Below are 27,660 nucleotides of genomic sequence, written 5' to 3' on the forward strand. Positions count from 1 at the left end.
CAGCAAGTGGAAGCTGACGCTACAGAAGGGCAAAACCGGTCCTGTTGGGGATTCTGCGTTTTCAGCAGTTCGCTGTGCAACCCCTCATTTGCCTGCGCTTTCCTCAGCGCGGCTACGGGAGAGTGAGTTCATCCACCCGTGTCACCGCAAGTTTAACCTCAAACTCTCGGGAGGTCGCGGGGGGGTATGACATGTTTGCTCGGTGACGAGTGCTTCTCTCAGGAGATGTGAACTTGGTGGTGGGGCAGGAGGGAGAGCAGCGAGGTGGATGTTTGGATCTGTTGCACCCCTGCCCTTTGGGGCTGGGGGGGGGTTCACGGGGGGAATTACACCTTTTCTGCCTGGGTCATTCTTCAGCGATCCTCTGCTAGAGAAAACCGCCATTAATAAGCACGAATGAGAGGCAGGACCTTCCCTCTCACTCCTCTAGGATGGGGAGGGCCCCTCTGCGAGTAGGGAGCCTGAAAAAGAGCCGGACTCTTGCCCGGAGCAGGCGGTCGGGGGGTCCCGTCTCCGCGGGGGCGGGATCGGGATCGGGATCGGGATCGGGATCGGGATCGGGATGGGGATCGGGATCGGGATGAGGGAGGGTCCGGGCGCAGCCCTCCTCCCTCCGTGGCGGCGGGGCCGAGCCGGGCCGGGCCGGGCCTGTCCCTCCCCCGCCACATCGCCCTCCCGCCGGCGCTGCTGACGTGTCTGCTCCCTCCCCGCCGCCGGCGCCCGCCAACATGGCCGCAGCCCCACCGCCGGACCCCCGGCTGCTCCTCGTCTTGCTGCTGATCCTGCCCCCGCCGCCCTCCTTCCCCTGCGCCGCCGCCGGGCCCGACCTGGGCCGCCGCTTCGCCGAGCGCAAACGCTGCGCCGACCCCGAGTGCAGCAGTGAGTGGGGGCGGTGGGGGCGCGTCGGGCCCCGGGAGGGGGAGGTTGGGGGTGGTGGGGGACCCCGGCCTGGGGGTGCCCGGCGGGGAGCGGGCGGTCCCTGCCGGTACCCATTGCCCGGCACGACCGAGAGGCCGCCCCGCGCCCCCGGGAGTTTGTTACGGGAAAAGATGCAAACCTCGCATGCCTGACGGGGGCATTTCCCAAAGTCCCCAAGGACCTGGCACGGAAACTGGGGAGAATCGGGAGAATGGCAACGCGGCGCCGACCCGCGTCGTTCCTCGCCTTTTCATCAAGTTTTCCGATCGCCACAGCTCCTGGGCTTGTTCGCTTGGGTGGTTTTTTGGTTTGTTTTGTTTGTTTTTTTTCCCCTGCAAGCCCCCCTTCTCTTCTGATAAACCCGCTCTCTGGGCGGTGTTGATGCGTTGAAAAATTTCGGGGCGGATTCGCTAGGACACAGATGTCATCTTTCAGCCCATCTAATTTAATACTAATAATTAGCTTTATAGCGCACTTCTGAAATGTAATCCTCAAGTTTGTCTTGATCAGCGAGCTTACATATTTTTTTTATCTATAACCTCTTATTTTACTTATACTTTCAGTTAAATTCTTATGTCTTGACCCAGTCTGGAAAATAGGAGACTGGTGCGTGCGGGCAAGTCTTTTCTCAGCCAGTTAGCAAAGACCCCTTTCATGAAAGTGTTTTATTATTATTTTTAAATTAATACTCTGCTTTTTGTTTTCTTCGGACAGTGTTAATGTGCCGAGGGAAGGCAATGCAGGATTTCAAAGGTCCAGACTGTCGCTTTGTAAATTTTAAGAAGGGAGAAGCGGTGTATGTATATTACAAACTAATAGGAAAATCAACTGAGCTCTGGGCTGGAAGTGTAAGTACTGTAAAGCATTTTTCTGTTTGCTTTTCTTGGTGCTTTTTGTCGGTAATATTTTTTTTTTCTTCGTTTTGCCTCATAGGAGAACACTTAGGGTTTTGAATATAGCTAAATAACTTAATGAATGCCATTTTGTCTTGAGACCAGTGTGAAATGGGATGCGGTTTGATCGAACACAAGGCATTAAGTGCTGTGAAAAATGGGCAAAGCTAATGCGTGCTAAAAACTGTTAGAAAACCGCCTTTGTGTTGAAACCTCCCATTGCAATGCTCCAAGTGGTGGCCCACGAGCCTCCCTTCCCATCTAGGGAGGCTTAAGCCTGTGCTTGTGTTCACCCCTGACGTGGTCTCATCCTGCACTCTGTGTAATCCTGCCAAAAATTGTTCTGTGTATGTGTTTTAATCGTGTTTCTCTTCTTAATATTCGGCTGCCATCTTCCTCTTTTTATCTAAGGTGCATGCAGAGTTGCAGGGGAAAAAATAGTAGTAAACCAAAAAAGAATTAAGGTAAACTCAATTTTTAAAAGGTCCGTCTCTCTTTCAGCTTTAGTAACACACTGTAGCAGTTTGCAGAGTAGTGGCCTTGTCTGAGTCGTTGTCTTCTTTTGGCAATCAAGACGGGGTTAATGGAAAGGGAGAGTCCCCATACTTGCAGGTATTTAACTCCTCTGGGCTTTCGTGATAAACACCTTATTTGCCTGACAGAAGCAGCACTGAGAGACCCTGGAGGAGGAGCAATTTTTGTGGATTTCCCTTGAAAATGCTGCCACTCTGGAAGTTGCTTAAACCTAATTCCTGTTGTCCCCTACATACTTTTTTGTGTCCGAATCGTTTATTTCAACCTCCTTTTTCACTCTGGTCTTCTACAAGGGGTAGACAATTGCCTGCGACCGTGGTCTAGGCTGCTTGAAGCCACACCTGAGTGTTGACTGTGGGACTAGTGGTTTAGTGAAAAGCAGGATGTATCACTTTCTCTAACCTGTTCAGGCTGGGTGTGGACAGCCAAGCTCTCAGCAGGAGCTGAATCCAATTAGAATGATACAGAAGAGAGCAGAAAACTGCAGCACGTGGTTAAAGAAGAGTTTATAATTGTATCATGCTGGTAATTCCCTTCTGACATGTACTGTACCATAAATAATCTGGTTAATTAGCCAGCACAGGTTTCCAGGGCTGCCAGTTCTTCAGAGGCGGAGTAGCAACATGGGGCCAGTTTTGCATCTTCTAACAAGGTGTAATGCAGGCTGCAAGATCAGACAGCAGGTTTAAGGTAATTGCTGAGTTAATATTCAGTTTAACAATTCACTGATAGGAAGCTCATGATACAGTTAGGTGTGTCTCCAAGTTAAAAGGATGTTTGCTTTGAGTTTAACAAGTAAAAGCTGAAGTGGGCAGATGTAAAAATTTCAAAGCTCCATTTTATTTGTTGTCATTTTCTAATTGTGTTACGCTATTTTCTATGTTCCTTTTAGGACAGTGATAGTAGGCTAACTCCTTTCATTTGGTGGCTATAGTTCTTACTTATTTTTTCCCCCCTAATTTGATTGAGTGTTTCTGCATTAATCGTAATACTGCAACAACCAGTTTGCCAATGCTGCGACAGGGTCAGAGGTGCCTACCCTTGCGTGTTGAGCAGGGCGCTGGTGTGTCTGACCCTGTCCCTGACTAGCAGATAGCGCTGGGGTCTCTCTCACGTAACATGACTTCCCATGCCAGATTCTGCTGGGCAGCTCAACTTATGCAGATCAGCCGTGCTTGCTGTGTGCAGTTTTGGAGCTAGGGGGAGGCTGTCGCTTGCTGATAAAAACAGGCTACCTAGTGAGGTTTGCGATTAAACAAGTTCCAATGGAAGGCATGTTACCTTCTGCCGCAGCCTTTTTGGGATCTCATGGCGTGACTTTGCTCATGTGTGTCATTTGATCTCATGCATCTACCCTACTGCCTATTTCCATTTCCAAAACTTTTGGGGGAAAGTATTTATTAGGGTATAATGGAAATGATGAAATCAAGGGATAACTGGTATTCTGATATTTAGGTGGGCACAGAGGTTAGGGGGATGTGTGTATGAGAAGCTTCAACTATTTGCTTCAAACATGTAAATACAGGCTCTAATCCTGAAATTGATTTTGAGGAGCCATGAGGAATACAATAGTATTTTTGACCTGCAGGGAGATGATCTGATAAGAAAGGAGCCTTTCACCAAGGCTGAAAAATCTATAGCAGCTGGGTCCGGGCTTTATTTGCCTTTGCTTTTCTAATTTACTCTGCCCTTTTCAAGCCATTGCTGATTTTTTCTTTTTTTTTTTTTTTTTTTTTCCCCTGTGCCAGCAAACATGCTATATTTTAACAAAATAGATCCTTTAGTTTATGATCCCAGTCTTGTTTACTTTATTGCTTGCAGAACTCCCATTGAGCTCAGTGAGTGTTTTGCATGTGAAAAAATTCTGGAACACAGCTATAATATGTATTCCATACATTATATGGCATGGAGTTTTTAGCAGAGCTGTCTAAACCTCATTAATAAAGCAAAGCCAAATGCTTGGACAATATTCTATGACCATTATTTAACAGTGATTTTATGTTACGAATTTCACAAATACCTCAGTTCCAGGAAAATACTTGATTTTTTCCTAAAGCTGAAAGGTGGAGTGCATCTGGTACTCTCATTGTCCAATGCACCCTGTCCTGCTCTGAAACTAATCTCTTCAGCATCCACCTCGCATAGTTTACATCATCAAGGAGACTTTCCTCCTATGCATTTCTCCAGCATTTTGCCCTCATCTTTAGCAGGATCCAGAACTCCAAAACTACTTCAGATAATTTAAGTAAAAGCTGCTGCTTTTTCACAAAACATTTCAGCAAAGACATGTGAAATTCTTGCTGTGGAAGATTGTTATTGTATCTTGCAGCAAAGGGCTGAACTTTATTCCTTTGATTCAAGGTTGAGAAAACTATTTCTGGCCTCATATTACAAGAAGTGAACTTGGCTGCAGATCATGGGGTTTTTGGGTGGTTGGGATTTGGGTTTCTTTCATTTGTTTTCAAATCTTCTACATAGAGTAGTAGAAAGGCAGACAGAAGGGGTAAATTTAATGTAAAACAGGAAGGCAGAGTATGTCTGGAGGACCCAGAGGATCAGGAAACTGGTTCCTGTTTCTGTGTTTTCTTAACGACACTAGCATTCAGAATGGGCAGGCTAAACCAGCGCCCTTCTTTGACTGATGTTCTGCAGTTTTAGGTACCTGTGATGCCTGTGCTTTAGGGATGTGGCCTTTAAGATTCAAAACATTTGAACATTTTGTTTCCCAGCTGTTTTCTGTCACTGAGGTAGGTGGTGAGAGAAGCTGGTTTCTCGGTTGGTGGCAGTCAGTGGATCTGCTGCAGCTGGCTGCCACACGTGAGCACAGATGCTATACGCACAGTTATGTGTTTCGTCCACCCACGGCATTTTAGATAGGAAGTCAGTGGAAATGAAGGATGTGCTTTTTTCTCCCTTACTTGCTTGGCATTCATAATGCCTTTCCTCTATGGTGTCTGCAGAGATTGAAGAATGTTTCCTTTATTTGCACAATGGGGCATTTTTTCCCCCTTACAAGAGAGGACTTGTAGGGAGAGGAGCAAATGAAATTTTGGGCATGCAGAACCCGTATGGCTCGTAAACCACATAAGTGGCAAACTGGGTCACTGCAGAGGACTTGTATGGTCAGCAGCTTGGATTACACTAAATGAGTTTCAAATTGTGATGCCTAATTGTAATGGTAGTCACAGAGGTTGGTCTGTAAGGAGGCTACACTGAAGCTTTGGCTTTTGTTTTCAGAAAGATTATTTAAACCTAGAATAGAAGTTCATAGAAACAGGCCAATTTAGAATACAACTGTAGTATACTGCACAAGGACAAGCTTTTGATTTGTCTAGTTCAATTTCCCATTACCAATAATAAACCTGCATACATTGTCTCTTTTCCATAAAAGAGTATTTCTATGTGTTTACAAAAGGTGGGAAAGTAAATAAATTGATTTATTTGTTTATATATGTATAACTAACTTAGAATCATAGAATGGTTTGGGTTGGAAGGGATCTTAAAGATCATCTAGTTCCAACCCCCCACCATGGGCAGGGACACCCTCCACTAGACCAGGTTGCCCAAAGCCCCATCCAACCTGGCCTTAAACACTTCCAGGGATGGGGCATCCACAACCTCTTTGGGCAACCTGTTCCAGTACCTCATCACGCTCACAGTAAAGAATTTCTTCCTAATGTCTAATCTAAATCAACCCTCCTTCAGCTTAAACCCATAATAACTTCAGAGATCTCAACTATGAAAGGTAAGATTTGAATGAGAAATAGTTAAAAAAAGGAAACCCTATAATGTATCAGTGCTTACGTTGCTTGCATAACAACAAAAAAACCCCAAGCAACTCTGATAGTACATATTATTCACTGGATACAATTTTCCTTTTTTTATGCCATTGTAAATCCAGAAAACTTCAGGTCAGGTGACCTTGTTTCAATGTATAATATATATATCCCTAATTATTTTGACATAACTAGCTTCCTTTTTAATTTGATCTTTAGCTGCGTGCTCTTCCCAGATAAACTTTTCAAGAAAATTGGCAATTGTCATCTTCCTCCTATAACAAAACATTGATGAAATGACCAACACTTTTTTCTTCTCCCGGATATTTTGGTTGTCTAGGAACTCTATACCTTTCTAGGTGTGTCCATCAGGCTCTAATTACCTGTTTATCTAATCTACGCAGTGATAACATGCTATTAATATTGGCTTCTTGACAGCATTTGTCAGAACTCTCAAGTGAGAGCATTACTGTGTAGATCTTATCCAGTGAGTGATAAGAGAGATTCTTGTCCTCCACTGTTTGCCTTGGCTTAGCGTGTTGACTTGCTTGAAAATAGCCATCTGCAGCTGATTTTTTGCTTGTATTAATCACTGACAAGCAACAATGCATTTGCAAAGGGGGTTTTAAAATAGATTATCACCTCAGGTACAATTTTGCATTTTCCTAAAGTCTACTTTAAGAATTAATTTTTTTCTTAAGCTACGAAGTGAGCATATTTCAGGCTATAATATTGTGCATGGATGTAAATCTTATTAGTCAAAGATCCTCTTCTGCTTACTACTTGAGAAAATATTGGAGGCACGTGTGGTGCCAGTGAGAGCCCATGATAGCAGTTAAAGCACGTGAGCCAGAATGCCTGGGCTTCGCTCCCAACTCTCCTAATAATTTTTTATACGTCAGGCTTTAAAACACGAACAGTAAAACTCACCAACTTCACAGGGGTGTTGTGAAATGTCAGTATAAAACCTCAGTGAAAACTCTTGCATAAATAAGGTATCGCTAACCTTTTTCTTTTATTCACTATGTTGAACTTCATTTAGAAATACTTGTTTGACGTGTTTGTTACTAGTGTCTTTAATTAGGATTTTAATATAGTCGCATGATTTTGAAAGCTTCTTTACTGCTTTTTGTTTGTGTGTGTTTTTCTGGCAGGTTGGAAGCGATTTTGGGTATTTTCCAAAGGATTTACTTGAAATAAATCATAATTATTCCAATGAGGAGCTAGAATTACCAACAGATGTAAGTCTTGTTATTTTTAAATTGGGCTTTTTACTGTTTCTTACCTTGGCATTCAATGAAATCTCTGAGGAGGTAATAAGAATTTCAGTGATTCTTAATTACCTTTAGTTAGCAGGCAGATATGTATGTGGATGGGTGTGTAAGCATCAGCCCAAAATGCGGGCATTGATCTTTCTTTTCTTCAATATTCTGGGTTTTTTCTAACAAAATCTGTTTGGATTCAGCTCTAGAAATGCTGCTAGCTGGCTCGCATGTAGGCTGTTTGGTATGAATTGAGGTTTGTTTCTTTTCTCACACTTTCGAAGTTTAAAGTGCTATCAGAAGCAAACAAAACCTGATACACTTAGCCCTTTGATTCTAGAGTTGATCCTTCAAGCCTTACACACATAAATGACTTTCATGCACTAATAGCTAGTAACTCCAGAGTTGTGTGAGTAAGGCCTGTTTGTGGACGCAGCTTCGCACCCTTACGAAATTGTGTTTGGTGGCTTGCGCTGCTGTTTATTTTTCAGAAATTGTGTGACAGGCAGCTCCTTCTTTGAGGGCTTCCACATTTGAGGAGAGACCAGCTAAAAGAGATGTGACAAACAAGCTTAGCGATGTTTTTCTCCTCCTCACTGGTATTCAGCAATACACTTGTTCTTAATTCAGGATATATGGATGAGTAAAGTATAATACTGTCAACTCTGTTGCTGACTTCCAGTTTGTTCCTCACTAGGAGGTCTTAGATGGGGCTAAGCCATAAGCTTTTTATTTAGGTTTTTAAGAGTCCTTGGGCAAAACTTCCACTGATTTCAGAGAGTTCCGGTTAAGGACTCAAGGGAGTAATTCTGCACGATTAATATAATTTACTTTGCTGCTGTATCTCTCTCTAACCAACCAAATGGATCTGGTCTCATTGCTGTAATAAAGAAAATAATATTTGTGACTATGTACTATTTTTTTGTTTCAGGAAACAGACTTTGTTTGCTTTGATGGCGGAAGGGATGATTTTGATAATTATAATGTGGATGAGCTTTTGAAGTCATTGCAAGAGACGATAGCAAATGAAGGGGAAACTGCATCAAGTGATCCAGGGACAAAACCAGCCGAAGGAGTTGAAAGGGATGAAGAGATTGAACAGGTTGATACAGGAAAGCCACTTGATGATTTGGAGACAGATGAGCTAAGCACAGAAGATGACAAGGAAGCCCTCGCCATGACAAAGGAAGTAGACAGTTCTCTTACAGAAGGAACTGAAAATACTGGGGGACACTCCAGTGTCAATAGTCACGAAGAAAACTCTCAGGGAGATCAAATTGCACATGAGCACTTGAAAGGAATGCTACATGGGAAACTAAAAGGGCTAGAAAGTGAAAATACCAAAAACACTAGTATTCCTCAGGGTGAAACCAGTCAACTTGACAAAGAGAATGAAGAAGTCAATGCCTATACGCTTTTAAACAGAGAGCTCTCTGTGAACTTGAAAACAAAATTTGGCTCAACTGCTGATGCTGTTGTATCAGATGATGAAGTGACTCGTCTTGTTACATCGCTGGAAGATGATTTTAATGAAGATTTGAGCATTAATGCTTATGATGCAGAGGAGGAGCCAGACTTTGGAGATCAGTCTGAAGATATCCCTTTGCTGTCTTTTATGGCAGAGGAAGAAAATAAATCCCCAGCGCGTTTAGATGATGATGAAAACGATGACATTGAGTCACAAAATCATGAACCTGATGAAGATGCAAAGGGTGCTACAGAGCTAAATAACCAAAGAGACAATGAGGAAGAATCCTATTCAGATGCATTAATTTTTAAGGATGCTTTCAGTAAAAGCAAGAAGTCGGGTGACAGTTTAAGTGTGGACAGGTCTGAATCTAAACAAACAAAAGAGAAACAGGATGAGGTGATGCTAATTAGCAAAAGAGAAGCACCAGCAACAACTCAGCCTGAGGATCTCTCCAAAGAACTCCTTAGAAAGGAACCCGTAGGTACAGGTGATCTGGATTCAAAAGAAAAAACAAACAAAACTGAACAGTTTGAAGAGCAGCACACAGTTGATGGAACTGGGTCACATACTGAAGAGCTGAAGAGTACAGCTGTGCCTGATCCCCATGTTTTGCCTAGTCCAGGAGATGATCTGCAGTCCAAATCATTTGTTAAAAGCAAGCAAGATGCTTTAAAACCACCTGTTGGTGATATCAACAAAAGTCCAGAAAGAGTGTCATTTGCTCAAGTAGAGAAAGATGAGAATACGTTCGAGCATGACACCTTGGATGAGGACTTGGAAAGCGATTTAAAGCACAAAATGTTATGGGAGAAAACAAAGGAGAAAGAAAGAGCGGAGAACAAGCCTTCTGTTAATGTTCCAGCCAAACCAGTGGAAGGGGTAAAAAATGCATCTCAAAGTGACTTAGGAGATACTGACCTCTTGAAAGAGAAACTGGAGCATGGAATGCCCACTGTGGAGAAAGAACTTCTAAGACATGAAGAAGATTTGAAACAAACAGGGGAGACTGATCATGAAAATCAGAAAACCACCTCTCTTAACAAAGAACCTGAAATAAAAAGGGGAAACATGAAAGAAACCCCTGCAGGGGAGGGAGACCACAGCCATAGAGGAGCTGTGGAGCAACCTAGCTCATGGGAAAATGAGACTGAGTATTCAGAGGCAGATGTGAAAGAAGAGCTTTCAAGAAACCTTGGCAAGAGGACAGTATTTGAAGAAAGCATTGAGAAAAGTTCCCCTGAAGAAAAATCAAAAAGCACTCCACAGAATACTAATACAGAGAGTCTTACTCAGCAAGGAACTGCTCGTACTAAGGATGCAGATTCAGACAAAAATCTTGGCACAAATTTAGCTAAAGAAAGAACACTGAGATCAGAATTGCCATCTGAAGAGCCAGATGTTGAAGACGACCCTGACCTGAAACAACCAGAGGAAGAACTACTGGAAGATGAGAATGCTGCAAGTGCAAAGCTGTCGCAAGCAAGGGCTGCAAACGTACAGGGTGAAACTCTAAACGTTAAAAGTACAAACCCTGAATTAGAAGTACTAAGCAAAGCTGTTTCGGGAACTGCAAATCCTACTTACGAAACGGGACAGGAAACAAATTCCTTTTCTAAGGAGACTGAAAAACCTATCAGCACACAAGATGCAAGCGGGACTGGGAACAAAGAGGTTGACGTACCAGTGAGTGAAGATGCTAAACTGGATGAGACGGTACATGTCATGGAAGATGATGATGAGTCTTTCGAAGCTGAGGAACCGTTAGCTGTGGAAGAAGATAATTTCCACTCTCCTGATGCAGAAGACAACAATGACTTTAACCAGAGGAAAGATCATCTCCCAGAGGGTGTTTTACAGGAAGACTCAAAAGAGGTGCAAAATTTAGAGCATACAAGAAATGACCACCAGCAATCTGCACATTTCCCCAGTCCTGCTGACAGCTCGGCAGCCGCAAATGACACTGTAACAGACTTCAGTGAGTCTGTGAAGCGGCTCACAATAATGAGAGATTTTCTTGATGAAAAGCGTGTAATACGTCTACAAAAGTACCTTGGGCATCGACACGTGGTTAGGATAGAAGCCATGTTTCACGACATGAACGTAGAGATGGAGCTTGCTCGGAAAGCAAGCCATAATACTGAAGATATAGAAAAAGCTTTGGACCAGATACTTGAGTTTTCAGAATCGAGCATTATGGATGTTGTAGGAAAAGTTCTGGATTCCAGAGTTGCAGAAAATAAAGAGGAGGTGGTGAAAGAGATGGATTTGTATGATGAGGAGAGCGCGCTGATGGATGATATTCAAGAATTAATATATTCTTTAAGGAGTAAATACTCATCTGCTAGTGAGAGTGTCCCACTTGCATCTCTTCGAAAACAGGAAGATGATCAGCTGCATATTCAAGGTAGGATATAAAACCAGTTAATAAATAGATGAAAAGGAAATAAAACCCTATCCCAGACAACACTAGAAAACCCTAGAAAAACTTTAAGAATAGGGCCTTTAAGAAGAGGCTTTGTGGAATCCCCTTGGATTTTGCTTTGGTTTAATGCATTTTTTTGGCATTGCAACGGGTGTCCCAGGGACAAATCCTGAGAGAAAATGTTGAGCTCAGCATGTCTGTTCTTATGGGCCAGGTTCTGTGTAAGATAAGTGGGATCCGTGCATGAATATGGCTAGGAGGAGTCATTCAGGTCATGTCTATACCTTCCCCCCTCATGAAATAGGGATTCACATGTACTAATGTGCTGAATTTTTCTGGAGGATTTAGATCAGTTTCTTTTCTGAACTAGCTCGCACCTAATTATGAGAGATACAGTGATTAATGCAAAGTTCAGGCGCTAAATCCATGCATCTAAAATCTCAGGTGTCCCTATCATCATATTTTTGCCCGCATTCATAAAAGTGTTTGAAAAGTGTCAAGATACCTTTGTCAAATTCAGTATTTCACTGGGGGCAGCTGCTGGTAAGAAATACACATTAGTTCAGTGCTTAATTTATGTTTCCTTGTCTGTCATAGATGGTGCAGAAGAGGCCGAATATGATGGAGTTTCCATCCGAAACCCAAATGCCATTGATGATAGCAATCAGAAATTTCAGCAGCTTGAAGATAAGAGGCCAGAACAGCCTATTGAGGAGGAGAGCGCTGTTAATGTTCCACCTGAGCATGAAGAGGCCAACTTCTCAGATAACAGAGAAGCTGAAGAAGGGTATGATAGTGAAAGAGGATCGCTGCTGGAAGATACTTCCTTTGGGTCAGCTGTTTCGGGACAGAGTGCCATGGAAGATATTGCTGCAGGTAACCTTTTGGAATTGGTTTATCTTGTTCTTTTCCTTTTAAAGAGGAGCATGGTTGAATGGGTTTTAGTGGAAAACCTTGGTATTTACCTAATATTTTAATTGTATGTTGCTGTAATCCTAGTGGCTTTCACTAATCCATGACAGTCCCTCTAGTGGCAGCATTGTCTCACTACCACTCGTCTCAGCAGAGAGGTTTTTCTGCTGCCTTTTTGCACTTCAGAAGTAAGAGAAGTTCTCCTGTAAGTGTCAGTCAGAGCTCTTTGCTCGAGTTGGTGAACTATGTCTCAGGATGGTAGTGGATAAAAAGCAGAAATCACTGGAAACGTACCATCAGCCCAGGTTTTGTCGTCCTTGCAGGAGGACTGACAGTCTAACCGTCAGGCTATAGAATCATGCGCTCGCTCTTTTTAACCTGTGACTCTGGGCTATAGTACTTTCCAGGAAAGGTGGAGTGTAGGTTCCTTCAGGCAGTTCAATAATTTCTGGCAAAAGTGTTTGTTGCAGTAGGAGACTCTGCTCCACTGAGGCCTTCTGTCCTGTGTGCTGACCTGTGCTGACTCATCATTATGCCAAGGAGGGATCCCGTTACTGTCATCTTCCCAGCTCTGTTTTGGCATGAAACGATCTTTGACTCCATTTTCTGTGCTAAGCTCAGCTTTGCTGTTCTGTATTCACCTCTGATTACACTTAATAAATTCGTCTTCACTGAGCATTTAGACAAAATTCAGGCACATCTTGCTTAGCTTTTGTATGCTACTGAGGGACTGTACCATCCCCACAGCCAAGCACTTTTGAGCAGCTTCTAAGCATGGAGGGAAATTCTAGATTGAATGTAAAGATACCTAATGAATTTTAAGTGGCTGCTGGATTACTTATGTGGTTAAGCAGTTGGATGTTCAATTGTATTTTAGGCCATCTTCCATTCCTTCATGGTAACTTCAGGTTAATGGTGGTTAAATGCTGTTGGTCAGGAATTCCTATGAAGACTGCTAAAGGTGCTGGGAAGAAGTAGGGCAGATGCTTGTGGAACCCGCTGGTCACAGGAGCTGTTCCACAATGTAACAACTGGCTGGGCAGGTGGCTATTTTCATCTGCTAACCTGAATTCATGGCAACAGTAGCAGTGAGAGGAAGAGGCAGGCTTCAGATCAGGGTAGAAGTAAAGATGGTTTAAAGCTTATACTAACAGTGCTGTAAACTTAGATGTAGGGTTATTGATTCGGAATCAAAGAGTGTGTTCTTTGTTTCTTTATTGTTGTTGACTCGCTGTTGAAGGAGTTGTTGTCTGAGACAGACCTGGCAAAGTGACTTGGTATCCGTGTCCCTCTCTGCGGTACCTTTTCCAAAGCTGCCTGTGGAATATCGCTATCATTTCTAAGGGCTTTTGCCTCTTTATTCAGTGCTCTGGAGAACAGGGGACCGTAATTTGAAATCTCGCCTAAGAGGCCGCAGACACCGGGGGGGGGGGGGGGGATGAAACGGGATCCCCGTTGCACCACTCCCCTGTCAGCAGGCCCTGCTGGCGACAGCTGAGGCGGGCGCGGCCGCTCCGTGAGGTAACAGCTCTCTCCCTCTCCCTCCAGACCCCGACGAGGACGCCGGGCGGCCGGCAGACGGCGGGGCGGAGGCAGGCGCCGCTTCACGGGGAGTCCTGGACGAAGCGGCGCCCGCGGCCCGCGAGCTCCTGCGGCGGGTGAGTGGCGGAGATGGCGACTGCGCATGCGGGCGGCGGCGCATGCCGATGACGCGCGCGCGGGGCGGTGGGAAGGGGGGGGCGGAGGACCGAGCGGGGGGGGTCACTCCGGGCTGACGTGTGCCTAGAAGTTGGCTCGCGCCGCCATGGACCCCGCGGGCCGCGCCGCGCGCCTCGTGGAGCCCCCGGCACGGCGGCTGCTTCAGGTGCGGGAGGGGAGGGGGGGACGGAGGCATGCAGGGGGTTGTCGCGTTCGCCGGGCGGGGCCGATCCCCCCGCGTCGCAGGCCGTTGGGAGCCGTTAACGGCCGGCGGTGACAAGCGGCAGGGAGGCTCCGCCGGCCCAAACCGGGGGACTCGGCGCCCCAAGTGACACCCCCGCAGAGCCCCCGAGGGAGACGGGCCGAGGCGGGTGTTGCTTCCGCGTCCCTGAGGGGGGTGACCCCTGCCGTACACCTGCCGCGCTCCCTTCGCGAAGGGGCTGTTGTTCCTCGCCCCCGCCCCGCGATGTGGGGCGATCCCGCGGGAGCGGAGGCGTCTGCTGGCGTCAACACGGGCAGGGATCGCTGCCCGGCCCCTCGCCTTGGGGGCAGAGGGTGCCTGCGGGGACACCCGCTCCTCCCCGGCTTGGGCTCCTCGGTGGGAACCGTGCGCCCTCATTTTAATCTCACGCCTCTGTCAGTTGCGGCCAGGGAGAAGGCAGCGGTTTCGGTGTGGCTCGTACAGTTTCTTTTCCGAGTGCCATGTCTGTATCAGCCCTGTAAACTGTACCAGGTATTCGCACCTTTTGAGGCAGTTGGTGCTCTCTGGCCTTCAGAGAGGCGCATGACGAGACATGTGACATACGACCCTGTGACCGGGGTGACAGCTGGGAAAAGATCTGAGCCGTTTTTTGCAGGAGTGTTACGAACGTCCACATGTAAAGCTGTTTTTTTCTGTATTTTGCTATCCTTATAGCTTTACTTGGAAATGGATCAAATAACTACTAGTGCTGTGTAATGCAAAATGTATCAGCTTCTCTTGGTGTAGCTGTTCTTTGCCAGCAGACTGCTACTGTCAGGTGTCTTCCAGATACTACTCAGACTACTCAGTTTTGAGTTGAAACGCAACTATCAAGCTTGCTTTGTGGTTTTCTTAATTTTCAGTTTTGAGTTTACAGAAAAACTGCAGGAAAGCTCTAGATGGTTCTCTGTTTTTGAGAGGAGTAAAAATATTTGGCAGACTACTTATCTTGCCCGAGTATTTAATAAAAACATAGTCATAGCTGTCAATGTTGTTGGTTTTCAGTTGGTTGCTACCCTGCCTGAGGAAATTCGTCCTGGGCCTGATTTCCATGGACTTCCATGGGAGCCTGTTATTATCACTGCCTTAGTGGGAATTGCCACGCTTGCTATAATTTTCTGGAGAACCTGCCTTTCAGTGAGTATGCTTCGTGCTTGCAAGCCTGCAGATATTTCACTTACTGCGTGGTTTTTTTGTATAGTTAAATTGTTTCAGCGTTACTGGGGTCAAAGCAATATGTAGTCTCTTGCGTTTTTGCTTTTTAGAGCATTAATGTGAACTAAAGTAAGTTGTCATTTTCTTCATGCTAACAAGTGTTTCCTTTGAAGATTTTTTAGTAAGGGGCAGTTTTGAAAGCAAAATAAGGGAGTATGATGTAAATCAAGAAGGCTGAGGAAAGAGTCAGCATATCTTTGAAATGAGAATCCTTCCGTGTGCTTGAGCCCGTTGCTGACTAGCTCCAAAACAAGCAGTTAATCCTTCCTCTGTCATATTGTCCAGTTGCTTGTAGGTGCTGCATTTAGAAACCTAAACACTTGATCTTATTTCTCACTGGAGACTCCCTTCCCCACTCTGCATTTGTCTTCCTCTTTCTTACATGGATAATTTTTTGTGCAAGAAAAATACCATCCACAGCTCTCAAGTATACCAGTGCATCTCCTTGGGAATTGATAGATGAAAAACAAACAGGACAGTTTATTTTACAGCTGTCCGGTTCAGTGATGATATGCTCTGGAAGTCTGTGGAATGCTCTATGGTTGCTTGACAAAAATAAATTAAACCTAAATATTATCTGTAACAATGTTGGTAGTTTTTTCCTTGCTTAGTTTTGATATTGAATATACAAAGTCAGTTTCAAATGCAAAATAGTGTTAATATAACAGTACAAGAAGAAAGCTTCTGAAATTCTTCTTAACGGTGTTAATTTCAAAATGAGCAACTGCCATGTGAACATATGTTGCTTTACAAAGATCAGAACTGGGATGCAAGTGGGGTTTTTTTTGCGTTTGCAAATTCATAACTGTTGTTTGATGCAAAATGGCTTCATTTTCCATGTTGCAAATTGGATGTGGGCAGTTACTGCTATCCTTTTAGTGACTACTGAGTAAACAGACGTTTATTAAAGCTCTGGGACAGGGCATTAACCTAGAAGCTTTTATTAGAAAACAGCTTAAGCTTGTTTGTAGTGTTATTCAATGCTCTTGTTGGCATTGATAGCGTGGTAGATGTGTTTTTCCATATGCTTCTTTACTCCACGTATAAGTGGTGACATTTTTCTGTAGGGAAAATTAATAAAATTTTTCATTTATCACTTTTTATGGCTAATCACTTTTTATGACTTATTTATTTATTTTCTTCTGTAGGTAAAGAGTAGAATATATCAAGGTAAGTTTCTCAGCTTTTCCATGTACTTGATGCTTGGACACGTACAAGTTTTGAAGATTGTTTCAGAGAACCAAGTATTCACTTCCTTTCAAGTAGAATGCTAAGTCCAAGGTTATGGTGTAAGCTAAGCTGGTAGATGATACTTACTTGAATCTGAGAATTTTCATTTTGCTTTTGATAATGCTTTGATTAGGTGAAACATTGCAGCTTGCACCTGCAAATTAAAGGGCCAGGAAAAGCTCCACCTTGCTCAACATAAATGTGATCCGTTGCCCCGCTACCGTCATAAACCAGAGTCTGTTTTGGTTTTCTGACTTGCAGTGGATCTGCTTTGGCTTGTTGCTTCTCAGAAAAAGCAGTAGCTAGTTTCTCTTGCCTTTTTGGATTGAGGGGAGCCTGAAACTGACTGCTCTGCAGTTGCAAAGAGACCTTCTAAATGTAGACCCAAATATCTTCTTCCTCTCCCCCCCAAAGAAATATTCTCCTGTATGATATTGTATAGAAACTACTGAAGCTAAGAACAAATAGATATTCTTCAAGCATGTTAAAGGTCATGTTGTTGTCAAAATCTTTATCTGAAATAGAGGAATATTAACAGTGACAAAAATGCTTTGAAAGATGTTATGTTTGGAGGCCCAAAGATAAAACCTATTATCCGCTCTTCACGACAGTAGTAACATTGAGAGACCAAGCTAATGCAGGGATTTCTGCCCCCCTTAAACTGCTGAGACCTATGTTGTACCTCAGCAGTCGCTTGTTGGCTCTCCTATTCCCAGAGCAGGAAGGGCAGGGGATCCTCTGGCCCAGAAGCCCTCATGTGGGAGGGAAGGAGGAGTAGCAGCTGCCATTGCACCCCGTGGGATGCAGTTGGAACAACGAGTGCTTCCTGTTTGTGCTGCAGGATTTGCCGTGAGGCAAACAGGGCTTGGGGTGTTCAAATACGGGGGTGGTTTAGGACTTGAAAAAGAACGACAAGTGGATGTTCTTTAAATTAATTTGCAATAAAATAAGTATGTTAATAACTTTCATTGAATCCTAAGGGTTGGTTGGAGACTTGTTTAGTTAGGTTAGAAACAAATGTGTGCCTAAAGAACTGTTGCTTGGTCACAGCCTTTTTGAGGTCTGTTAGAAGGCGGTGCAGTGCCTTGAGGCTTACTGATGCTGTCTGCTAGCTGACAGTCTCTTCTCTGTTCCCAGTAGGCCTTTCAGGGCTTTCATCCTATTATCTTTGCTGACCAAATGTTCAGTTTCAATGTAGCAGAAAGACGTGGTTGTTAGGGAAGGTGTTGCAACTCCCCGAGTGTCACGGTAGTGGTCTGAGGCTGCTCGGACATCCTCGCTACCAATTCTTCCTTTGAACGTACCTCATCTGTGTGTAGCCAGAACCCTATTCTGCTCCGCTGTGTGTTCTGTGACCAGCTTATATGAAGTGGATGCAAGAGCTGTGTGCTTTGTGTTGGTGTTCAATGATTTATTTTCTTGTCATCAATCAACTTTAAATGAAAGCTGGAGATGCTTAGACTCCTGCAGAAAGGGCTGATGGCCAGGGAATTTGACACTATCCTGATTTGTACTTTAGTCCTTACTTGAAAATGTTCCCTGAAGTGGTAGTAATGATAGGTCTGATTACTTTTTCCCAGGATATGAAGTATAGTTACTGTAAGCTTTCTTTTTCTTCCTAGTGACTGAAAAGCAACTTGCTGAAAAGATTAAAAACCTTCTGCAAGAAAAAACAGAAATCTTAGAAAAGATGTCAGAATATGATCAAAAGGTATTGTTCTAGGTTCTTGTCCTTTGCTTCCTAATTTTCTGTTAATGGTTTAATGACGCAGTCAATGCAACAGCTAATATATTTTTATTTTCTACTCTTACTGAATATTATGTTGACAATTTCCTCAGTTCTGCTTGGTTGTTTCTGTGCTTAGATAAAGGAAGCAAAGGAATCTGTGAAAGCGGCCCAAGAACAAAAAGACATTCTCTCTGATGAAACTGCAGAGCTTAAGGTAAGAAACAGTTAACTGTCTCTGTACTAAAAGCAAAAACCATCAATAAAATAACTCGCTTTAGATGGTCTTCTTTTTTTTTTGTTTGTTTGTTTTAGGACACTGTCAAAGGACTGGAAGAAGCAAATCGTCAGCTAGATGACAAAGTAAAAAATCTGCACGTGATGCTTGAAACGGAGAGAAAAAAGAATGAGAAGAAACAGAACAAGGTAGGAGCAATCACACTGATGTCTTATATTGTCCTTAACTTAATGTGCCCTCAAAGCTGGTCACAACCTGATGGGTAAACAGATAGAGGTAGTGCAAACAAGATGAACCACCTCAAAAAGAGAACTGAACTGAAATTTCAGGTTCATCCCAAGCTCAAGGGGGAGAATCTGTTGATTGTAGGCGTTTTTTGGTAACATTTTGATGGACTTGTGTAGTTATGTGCTTTTGCACACAAATGAATGTATTCAAGTCATGGGCTAGTTTAATACTTCCTAGTTGGAGCCAGAGGTTCCTTAACAATGTGGGCTGAAGGTTTCAGGTTGATAAGAGACTTTTTCTTGTACTTAGAGGAAGCATCTAGTTCTATAGTAAGTGTGAAGATCTCTAAGCTGCCCCTCATTCTTGTTGTCCAGAGGTATATTGGTTTTCTTTTTTCTTTTCTTTTCTTTTTTTCTTCCATTTAAAGCCTGATTTTTCTGTAGTAATGATAAGCTCCAATGAGTTCTTTGGTCTTGTTTTGATCAAAGGTTGTTGCTAATGACATCAGCACTTGTTACTTTTGTTTTAGCCTGTGCAGGTGTATAGAGAACTTTCCTAGCCACAAACAGATAGGGTCACAGGGGGAAGTTGATTCTAGTGTACTGTGTGTTTCTATTCCTTGCCTTGCTGATGAGGCAGCACTGTGTTGCTGCTAGTCTAATGGCAGATTTAATTGGAAATTAGTTGGTGTTTTGACTTCCCTTTTATGCTTCCAAATTACACAGGTGAAATAATGACTCAGGCTAAGGCATATACCAGGCTAATACAAAGTCACTGCTCATATTTTTCTTCTATAGATCTCTGAAACCCAGAAGTCCTTGGAGAAACTTCAGGAGGCTGTCAGTGTGCATTCTGTAGAGCTTTCAGAGGTAAAGCATTATGTACACAGTCAAAAGTTTTTGTACCAGGAAAATTCATATCTAGGATGTAATAGAAAATGCTAGCTTGGCAGATTCCAGGTTGTTTGTGCATATTTACCTTTTTCTTTTCCATTACCAGATAAGACATAGCTCTTGCTCCATTACAGTTTGACTTTGTCTTTTTGTTCCTTTATGTGTAGGTGCAGATAGCCCTTAATGAAGCTAAGCTAAGTGAAGAAAAGGTGAAATCTGAGCTTCATCATGTGCAGGAAGAGAATGCTAGGCTGAAAAAGAGCAAGGAGCAAGTAAGTTGTGCCCAGGCCAGGCAACTTTGTTTCTCTTTTGAACAAAATATCCTAGTTTTCTTGAGTATAACTTCAGTGTGTCTCCATTTTCTTAACATGTCAGAATTCCACATTTCATATTATCAAGATAAAATTTAAACCCCCTGCGCCTGTCTGCACAGGCTTTTTGTGCAGGTCAGCCACGTGTCTTCAGTGTGAAGGCTTTGCCAGTTCCAGTGATTCAGTTTTTGTCAGCAACTTCACAGAAAGTCTGTGCTGATGTGGTGGTCACTGCATGATCGGGATCAGGACTGAAGGAACTCATGGTAAAGAATTGCCAAAAGGCAATTCTGAAGCTGAGCTAAGTGGGGAGCATCTTTAGCCCCAAAATGTCGTGACCGTTCTTTTACAGATAATTGTAAATATTTGTCTGTTTTCTTTCTCCATATATGAAGTAGATGGCCGTTTAAGGAATGTCATTTGATTTACCTCTGGACTGCTATTAATTCCTCATTTTGAAGTGTGTGAGCATTTTGGTTCTGATGTTGGGATATTAGCTGAGGAAAATGTCAAATTTCTAAAATCACCAAATGATATAAATTGCAGAAAGATTCCCAGCATCCAGTTCCACCTATGGACTAGTGATGAGTGTGATAACTGTGAAGTTTACCCTTTATCTGTGATCTGTGGTGATCAGTTATTACCAGAGGTGGTAGTAAAATAGACTTTAATTACATATACCCGTACTAAAAATAAAACAAGTAATCATCTTGCCTTGGTGCTTCATACAGCTGCTAAAAGAAGCTGAAGGTTGGAGTGAGAGGCACACTGAGCTCAGTGAGCAGATCATACTGTATCAGAAGTCTCAGAAGGACATAGAAGAAGCACTTGCCTACAAGGAAAATGAAATTGAAGTAGGTTCTTTATGACAAGCCTGCTTTTAATATTACACATCATAAAATACTTTGGAATACTTTACAAAACACAGAGCAATTCTCCTTCAGTGACCCTTTGATTTCATTACTAGGTTTTAACTAACTGCATTATGCAGCTGAAGCAGCTTGACATGGATTCAGCGTCTGAGGCCAAAAAGGATGGTGAAGGGTGTGAGTGGAGCACAGGAGACGACCTGGCCAACGGAGAGCTGCCAGGTGCAGTAATCCTACCTGCTGGCTGATACGCCCAGTGGCTAAAGCAGATGTGCTGATATGTTTGTGTCGGGGCATAGGCAGAACAAGGAGAATTCACCCATGTAGCTGCCTGTGGGTTAAGAGACTGCCAGCTTTAATCCTCAGACAACACAAAATATCTCCTAACTGAAGGGACAGACCATTAAAAAGGCCTGTAATTGCTTTTAGATTACTGTTAAGGTGTATCGTAAGTGTAATGACACAGTTTTAAAAATTGTGTATAAAGGTTAGCAATTAAGAACGTTCCAAAAGCTGAGAATCTCAGCTTTGTTGTTATGCTATGCTTATTTATAATATGATCTTTTTTAATGAGTATTGTGCTTAACTCTGGTTAGAGAACTAATTTACATAATGACATCTTTTAAATATGAAAGACTGAAATAGACACTTTCAAAACTGTTCAGGAATCTTGTCATTCCTAATGTTGCACATGTATTTGCTACATCTCTGTGTTTGAAGTCTTTTTTAATTTTCCTTTTTTCCAACTGTACAGTCCGTATGTGGACTGGAAATTCCCATTTTTTGATTTTCAGATAGTATGTCTGTTAACAGATACTGCATTCACATTGACATTATTGTGGTGGCTATAAGTGACAAGAAGTAATCTTCTGAATGCTGTTTGGAATAAATCTAATAGTTCTGTTGTGCTGGTCATGGAATTGATACTGTGTTTTGTTCCCCACCTCCCCCCTTTTTTTTTCAACCATGCAAGGAGATCTATCCCAGATTAAAATGTAGGGAGTGTTATTTTTAACAGCTGTAGAATCCAGGGAATTGGGGTTAAGAAACAGGGAAAACAAATATATTTTTCTCTTCTAGATAATGAGAGTGAGAAGATGAAGGCTCAGATTAAGCAGATGATGGATGTCTCCAGGGTATGCTGCACAAGATATCTAATAAATGCAGCCACATTACTGCTATGCCTAAGATCATAAACTTTATGCTCCTCTCTTCAGGTAAAAACTATGTTATCCATAGTTGAGGAGGACAGAAATCTTCTGCAATCCAAACTGAATGATGAAGTAACAGCAAGACATGAGTTGGAAGGTAGGCTTAGCAAAATAATTGCTTAGGATGAAATGATGTTTATGGTTTAAAAAGAAACAGAGCGCTTTAAGTGGCATAATGGTTCTCATTTCAAGTTCCTCACCTACCCCTGCTTCTCCAACAGAGCAAATAAAAAAATTAGAACACGATTCCTGTTCGCTCCAGTCAACCAAGGCTCAGCTGGAAAATGAATGTAAAACCCTGCAGCAGAAAGTGGAGATTCTTGGTGAACTTTACCAGCAGAAGGAGATGGCACTCCAGAAGTAAGTCTTTCCTTACTCTCCCACAACGTACCATATTCTGTCATGTGCACTATACGAATGCTCTTTGCTCAGTGGCATCAAATAACTTCAAGTTGCATTTGGAGTGAAAGGTGATGACTACTGTTTCAGTATGGTTGAAGCTAGTACCCCTTTTTTACTTTTTCTACCATTCCAGAGATTGTAAAAAGATTGTCCCTTTGCGTGCACAATATGGCCCTCTACCATTAAAAAAACCAAGAAAATCCCTCCCAAATACCCCCCCACCACCACCTTTGGAGAGAGAAAATGGGTGGCTTGGTTTGCAAATTCTGTGGTTGTGATGTCACATTGACCAGAAATGTCAAGGAGAAGATAGCGACCATTAATTAAGACTTGTTTCAGCTACTTGGATCTCAGTTCAACAAGTCTAACTTTTATAATGTAGAAACTTAGTATTTTAGCCTTGTGAGCAGTTTGCATTCTCAAAGGGCTAAATTAAGGCTGAGTTCATGGTGGTAGGTGAGATGAATGAATTGCTAGCAATGAAGAACTAGTTCTGCATCTGTGTTCATTCCTCATTTATTTATTCATTGATTTACTTACTGAAACGTCTGTAATACCATCTCAATTTTGTGGGAAAAATTTGAGATAGGATTCAGGGATGTTTTCATCTACATTTTTTAGGAAAGCTGAAATTGTGCTGGAGAAGCAATTGAAAGTTCTAAGGGTGTGGTTTGTTTGTTTGTTTTTCCCCTATGCAGAAAACTAACGCAGGAAGAGTATGAGCGTCAGGAGAAGGAGCAGAAATTGTCTGCTGCAGATGAAAAAGCTGTGCTGGCCATCGAGGAAGTGAAAGTTTACAAGTAACTTCAGTTTCTGAAGACTGTTATGTTCCTTTATTTCAGTTATTGAAGAAAATTCATTTAAACCTCTCTCCTTCCCCTTTTCCCCTTTGTACAGGCAAAGGATCCAAGATATGGAAGAAGAATTGCAAAAAACAGAGAGATCTTACAAAAACCAGGTAAACTTCTTGCTTCCTAGTTATTCTGTCACCTTTTACTGCATCATTCCAATCCTCTGTAGTGAGTTACTGGAAATACTAATAGTTGGACAAAATAAAGTAAAACGCTTCTTTTCTTCTCAGATTGCTGCTCATGAGAAGAAGGCACACGATAACTGGGTAAGAATGTTCTTCCTTTGCTGCTGCAAACAGTTTGTATTTGACTTCAGGTTGGTGCAGTTAATGCAGTTGGCAAAATTTTCCTTAACAGCTTATTGCCCGCTCTGCTGAGAGAGCTCTGGCTGAAGAAAAAAGAGAAGCGGCCAACCTGAGACAAAAGTAAGTACAGTACAGACCATTTTTATCCCTCTTTGAACATGCTCAGTGCTGTTTGGGAGAGAAGGGGCTCAAACAGTGCAAGGTGCTCACTTAGCCTGCTTGCTCAGACTGTGCAGTGCATGTTTGAGTTACTAGTTTAAACTACTATTAAACTGGTTCGGTTAAAATTACATGTCTCAGTGAAAGCTGTAACATTTTACAATGCAGTTTGCCTTGTTACATTATAACAAATATAACTCACATGTATTATTTGAATAAAAAACCCTTTATTTTTTAAAATTAGGTTAATAGAAGTAAACCAAAAAATCGTCATGCTTCAAAGACCATTAATTGTAAAGCCAACTCCAGGCAGACCTGATCGCCAAGTCCCACCGCGACGAGGTAAATGCTGCTGTTTCTCCCAAACCTTTGGTCTTTGAGTCAGTGTATCCTAAAAAAAATAAGGCTATACTAAATTGTAGAAAAGTAAATTGAGTGTTTTTTCTTCTTTGGCATAGGGCCCCTAAGCAGAGATGGCTCTTTTGGCCCATCACCTGTGAGTGGAGGAAATCCATCACCCACACAGATGATAGAAGTTCCTGCTCGGCCCCTTTCTGCTCCTCGAAGGGAAGGCTCCAGAGGTGAATTTGGTAAGCAGTGTAGCTTCCCTTCTGTGATAACTATCTCTTACACTACAAACCCAAGAATGCGAAGGTCTGATCTTGGTTCTTAGGGATAGTGTTAAGCATTGATACTTGCTTTATTAATACCCAGATGAGTGGGGGTTTTAAAAAAATTTTTAAAAAGTAGCTCAGGCATGTGTTGATGAAGATTTCTGGGGTTCTTGTTCTTAAGGTACAGTGGTAGATGGCCCCCCTGCTCCACGAAGGCCACCAGAGTTACCTGGAAGGATGTCTGTTCCTGGTAAGCAATGTGGCCTGCAAACAACTGCAATTTATTCAGTTATTCTTTCACTTCAGAAATGTAATTTAAACCCCATGTTCCTTACCCCAAGTATGGTAAGACATGCATTTGTGCCGCTCTTTACAGATCTCGGGCCCGCTGTAGCATCCCTGATCAGTAGTGGGCCAAGAACCTCCTCCCCTTCCACAGCAATGGATGGAGTGGTAAGCCGAACCCCCCCAACCTTCAGGAAGTGTTTCTAGTACATGATTCACTGTACTTCCTGCTGCTGCTTTAACTGTATCATGTTCTGTCTTGTCTGTATCCTGTCACTATCCTTATTTGCTGTCCAAAAAAACCCCAAAAAAGCAACCCTCTCCCAAAGAGTCTGAAGCCCCCTGTGTAACTACTGATTCACCTTCATCTATTGAACCAGCTACAGTGAGTATTGAGAGGCTGGATATGGTGTTACTCTGCTTTGATGGAGAGGAATAACAGGCTTGGTGTGCTGAACTGCTAAATAACAAAATGCTCTGCAAAACTAACCAAGGGCTTATACCTCTGTCTCAAAAGGTTTCTCTAATGATGAACAGTTGCTGTCTGGTTTTTATGGAGTTGAGGAAATGAGATGTTTCTTGTTAAGGACTGCAGGCAAACGCTTTGGAGTGACTACTACAGTAATCCTAAGAAGCTGCCTTACCTGTGGTATTTAAGCACAATTCCATATGTAATTCAAGGTGCCAGGCCAGATGTCCACGGGGGGCACCTCAGAAGGGATTGAACTTTTCTCTAAAGAGCTTTAGCTAAAGAAAACTTGTCACTCAGAAGGTACACTAAGCACTCGCTCCTGGGTAGTGCAAGCAGTGTTCTGGGTGATGGGACAGTGACGGTGCAGTAACTTTCCCTGTTCTTTACTTGGTTAACGTATTTCTGAGGTGTGTGTGTTTTCCTCTCTTTTTTTTTTTTTTTCTCCTTCCCCCTCTCTTTCACGTTGTGGCCTTTGGGCAAGTGGTTGTGGTGTTGAGCAGTGTCAGTACTTCTGTGAATAACACACTGAAGTATTAACCTAATCTCGTGCAGGCTAATGCCAGTCCCAAAGGCCCACCTTCTTTCCCTGGGACACCTGTCATGACCTCCCCAGTGATGGGACCTCCGCCTCCACCGCCTGTTCGCTATGGACCGCCACCACCACCTCTCCGCGGGCACTTCGGGCCTCGACCTCTGCCTGTGCCCCTAGGTACGGTTGTGTTTCCTGGTGCTGTTTTCCCACTGTGCTTCTTAGGAGCCCACGGCAGAACTGAGATCTGCTGTCTGTTAGCACACAGCTTCCCCATGCCTCGTGTGGTCTCGCTGTCTTGCTCAGTAAGCTTGGACAGGTGGGAGTCTTCAAGACTCCTCAATGCCAAGGTGTTTTTCCTTTTTCCTTGTTTAAAGTGGAAACCAGCAGCCAAAAGTCACTACAGTTCATGGCCAGGGAAGCCTGCGTGTGACAGTGCTGCTCCAAAAAATGAGGGAGTCAGGAACTTCACAGTTTAGGTTAAAGCAAGATGTCACTTAACCCTGTGTTTTCCTTTCCTTCCAGTCCGTGGTGCTCCCTTACCACCTCCAGCTGCAAGAGATTTCTTACCTGGCCCACCCTTAGGAATGAGAGATCTGCCTCCTGGCCCAGTGCCGCTGCCTCCAGATCCGCGAGGCTATGGACGTGGGCACCCTCCTTTTCGACCCCTAGGTCCTCCTGGCCCAAGAGATTACCCTCCTGGCCCGCGGCTACCCCCGCCTGGTTCAAGAGACTATACACCTTCTCCCAACAGAGACTTGCCTCCATCAGGACCCAGAGATCACCTCCCTGGCCCCCCACCACCACCGGCAGCCCCAAAGGACTACACACAGCCCCCAGCGCAGAAACCCTGACCGACTGCAGCATCTGGTCAGCAGCTCAACAGAATGGACTAGTGCACTTCCTGCAGTCAGGATTTTAAGAAATGGTTCTCTATTTTGAAGCCATTTGTCTCATTTCAGTATATTTCAGCTTTTGCAGGATTAATTTTTATCCAATTGCTACAGACATGTGCATTTATGATCACCTTAAACTCATCCATCCTCTTGGGCTGCAAGAACCTTTTTGTGATGGACTTGAACCTACTCTAAACGTGCAATAGAAAGGAAGTACCTGTGTGGCTAGTTTTAATTAAATGTAGCCTCTGTAACCAGTTGGTGAATGAACTAATTTAGTGAAAAATGTAAATCAAATCATTTCCTGTGGAAATAATTTTTAAGTAAAATGCTATCCTACCTGCCTTCTCCATCATATCATTAAGCTGCAGTTAATCTAGGCCAGGGGTTTATGTGAGGGCTGTGAGGTGGTTTTTGGTTTTCTTTTTTTTTTTTTAAAAAAGATGTCTGGTCAGAGATCAGAAGCACAAATGACACTGTATTCAAAGGAAAGTGATAATAAAAAAAGCAAAATTCCTTTTGCTAAACCCTGAAAGCTTTGTTTCAGTGCCATTTTTTTGTTTAGAAACAACATTAGTTCAGTAATTTAACCAGAGAATACTACAGCTGTGACCAAGCTCAGGAACTGCATCAAGACTGAGTAATTGCTGCTGCTGCACCATTAATGACTGCATTCCCCTCATGCTCAATGAGTCCAGCACATGAGGGACCTGCTTTGTGTAATGAGGACAAGGGGGATAGAGCCTTCCTCAGCTGAAGGGCAGTACTGCTGGAAACCCTCATGCAGGTGTGGGGTTAGTCTGGAAATCCAGGTGCATGCTCCAGGATTCTAGAAACTAAGAAATTTCATAATAGCTTTCTGCTTTCACAACTGGCTGGCAGCATTAAGCAAAGGCTGAGCTTTAATCTTACTCAGTATTTAAGACCAATTCCTTGACAGAGTAGGGCTGTATTTTTATAGCCTTTTTCACTTACATTAACAAAAAAAAATTTTCCATAAAGCAGAGTGGGTTTATGTAAAACATCTTAACCTGGCTTGTTTTAAACACAGAACAGGGGATAGCTTTAAAAACACCCCCTCCCCCATGTGTAGCTGTTC

The 27,660-nt window shown here is 43.2% G+C and overlaps 1 protein-coding gene across 2 annotated transcripts; it reads left to right on the forward strand.

Moving 5' to 3' along the window:
• Window positions 1-354: 354 nt before the first annotated feature.
• On the forward strand, window positions 355-26,913 carry MIA3 (MIA SH3 domain ER export factor 3). 2 transcript variants are annotated; one of them, XM_054821933.1, is made up of 29 exons: window positions 355-879; window positions 1,633-1,766; window positions 7,276-7,362; window positions 8,315-11,258; window positions 11,874-12,152; window positions 13,737-13,846; window positions 15,133-15,264; window positions 16,491-16,512; window positions 18,195-18,283; window positions 18,438-18,515; window positions 18,614-18,724; window positions 19,562-19,633; window positions 19,825-19,929; window positions 20,700-20,822; window positions 20,936-21,059; window positions 21,918-21,973; window positions 22,055-22,145; window positions 22,270-22,408; window positions 23,149-23,250; window positions 23,348-23,408; window positions 23,532-23,567; window positions 23,659-23,726; window positions 24,010-24,107; window positions 24,224-24,355; window positions 24,561-24,629; window positions 24,756-24,832; window positions 24,978-25,049; window positions 25,689-25,845; window positions 26,191-26,913. In XM_054821933.1, the coding sequence occupies exons 1-29, from the start codon at window positions 729-731 to the stop codon at window positions 26,517-26,519; spliced, it is 6,048 nt and encodes a 2,015-aa protein (XP_054677908.1). In that variant the 5' UTR covers window positions 355-728; the 3' UTR covers window positions 26,520-26,913. The 2 variants fall into 2 exon arrangements, with proteins under 2 accessions (XP_054677908.1, XP_054677909.1); XM_054821934.1 differs by lacking the exon at window positions 24,978-25,049 and having other exon boundaries at window positions 596-879.
• The last annotated feature ends 747 nt before the right edge of the window (window positions 26,914-27,660 follow it).

This window comes from Grus americana, chromosome 3 (assembly GCF_028858705.1).
Source record: "Grus americana isolate bGruAme1 chromosome 3, bGruAme1.mat, whole genome shotgun sequence".
Classification (NCBI taxonomy): Eukaryota; Metazoa; Chordata; class Aves; order Gruiformes; family Gruidae; genus Grus; species Grus americana.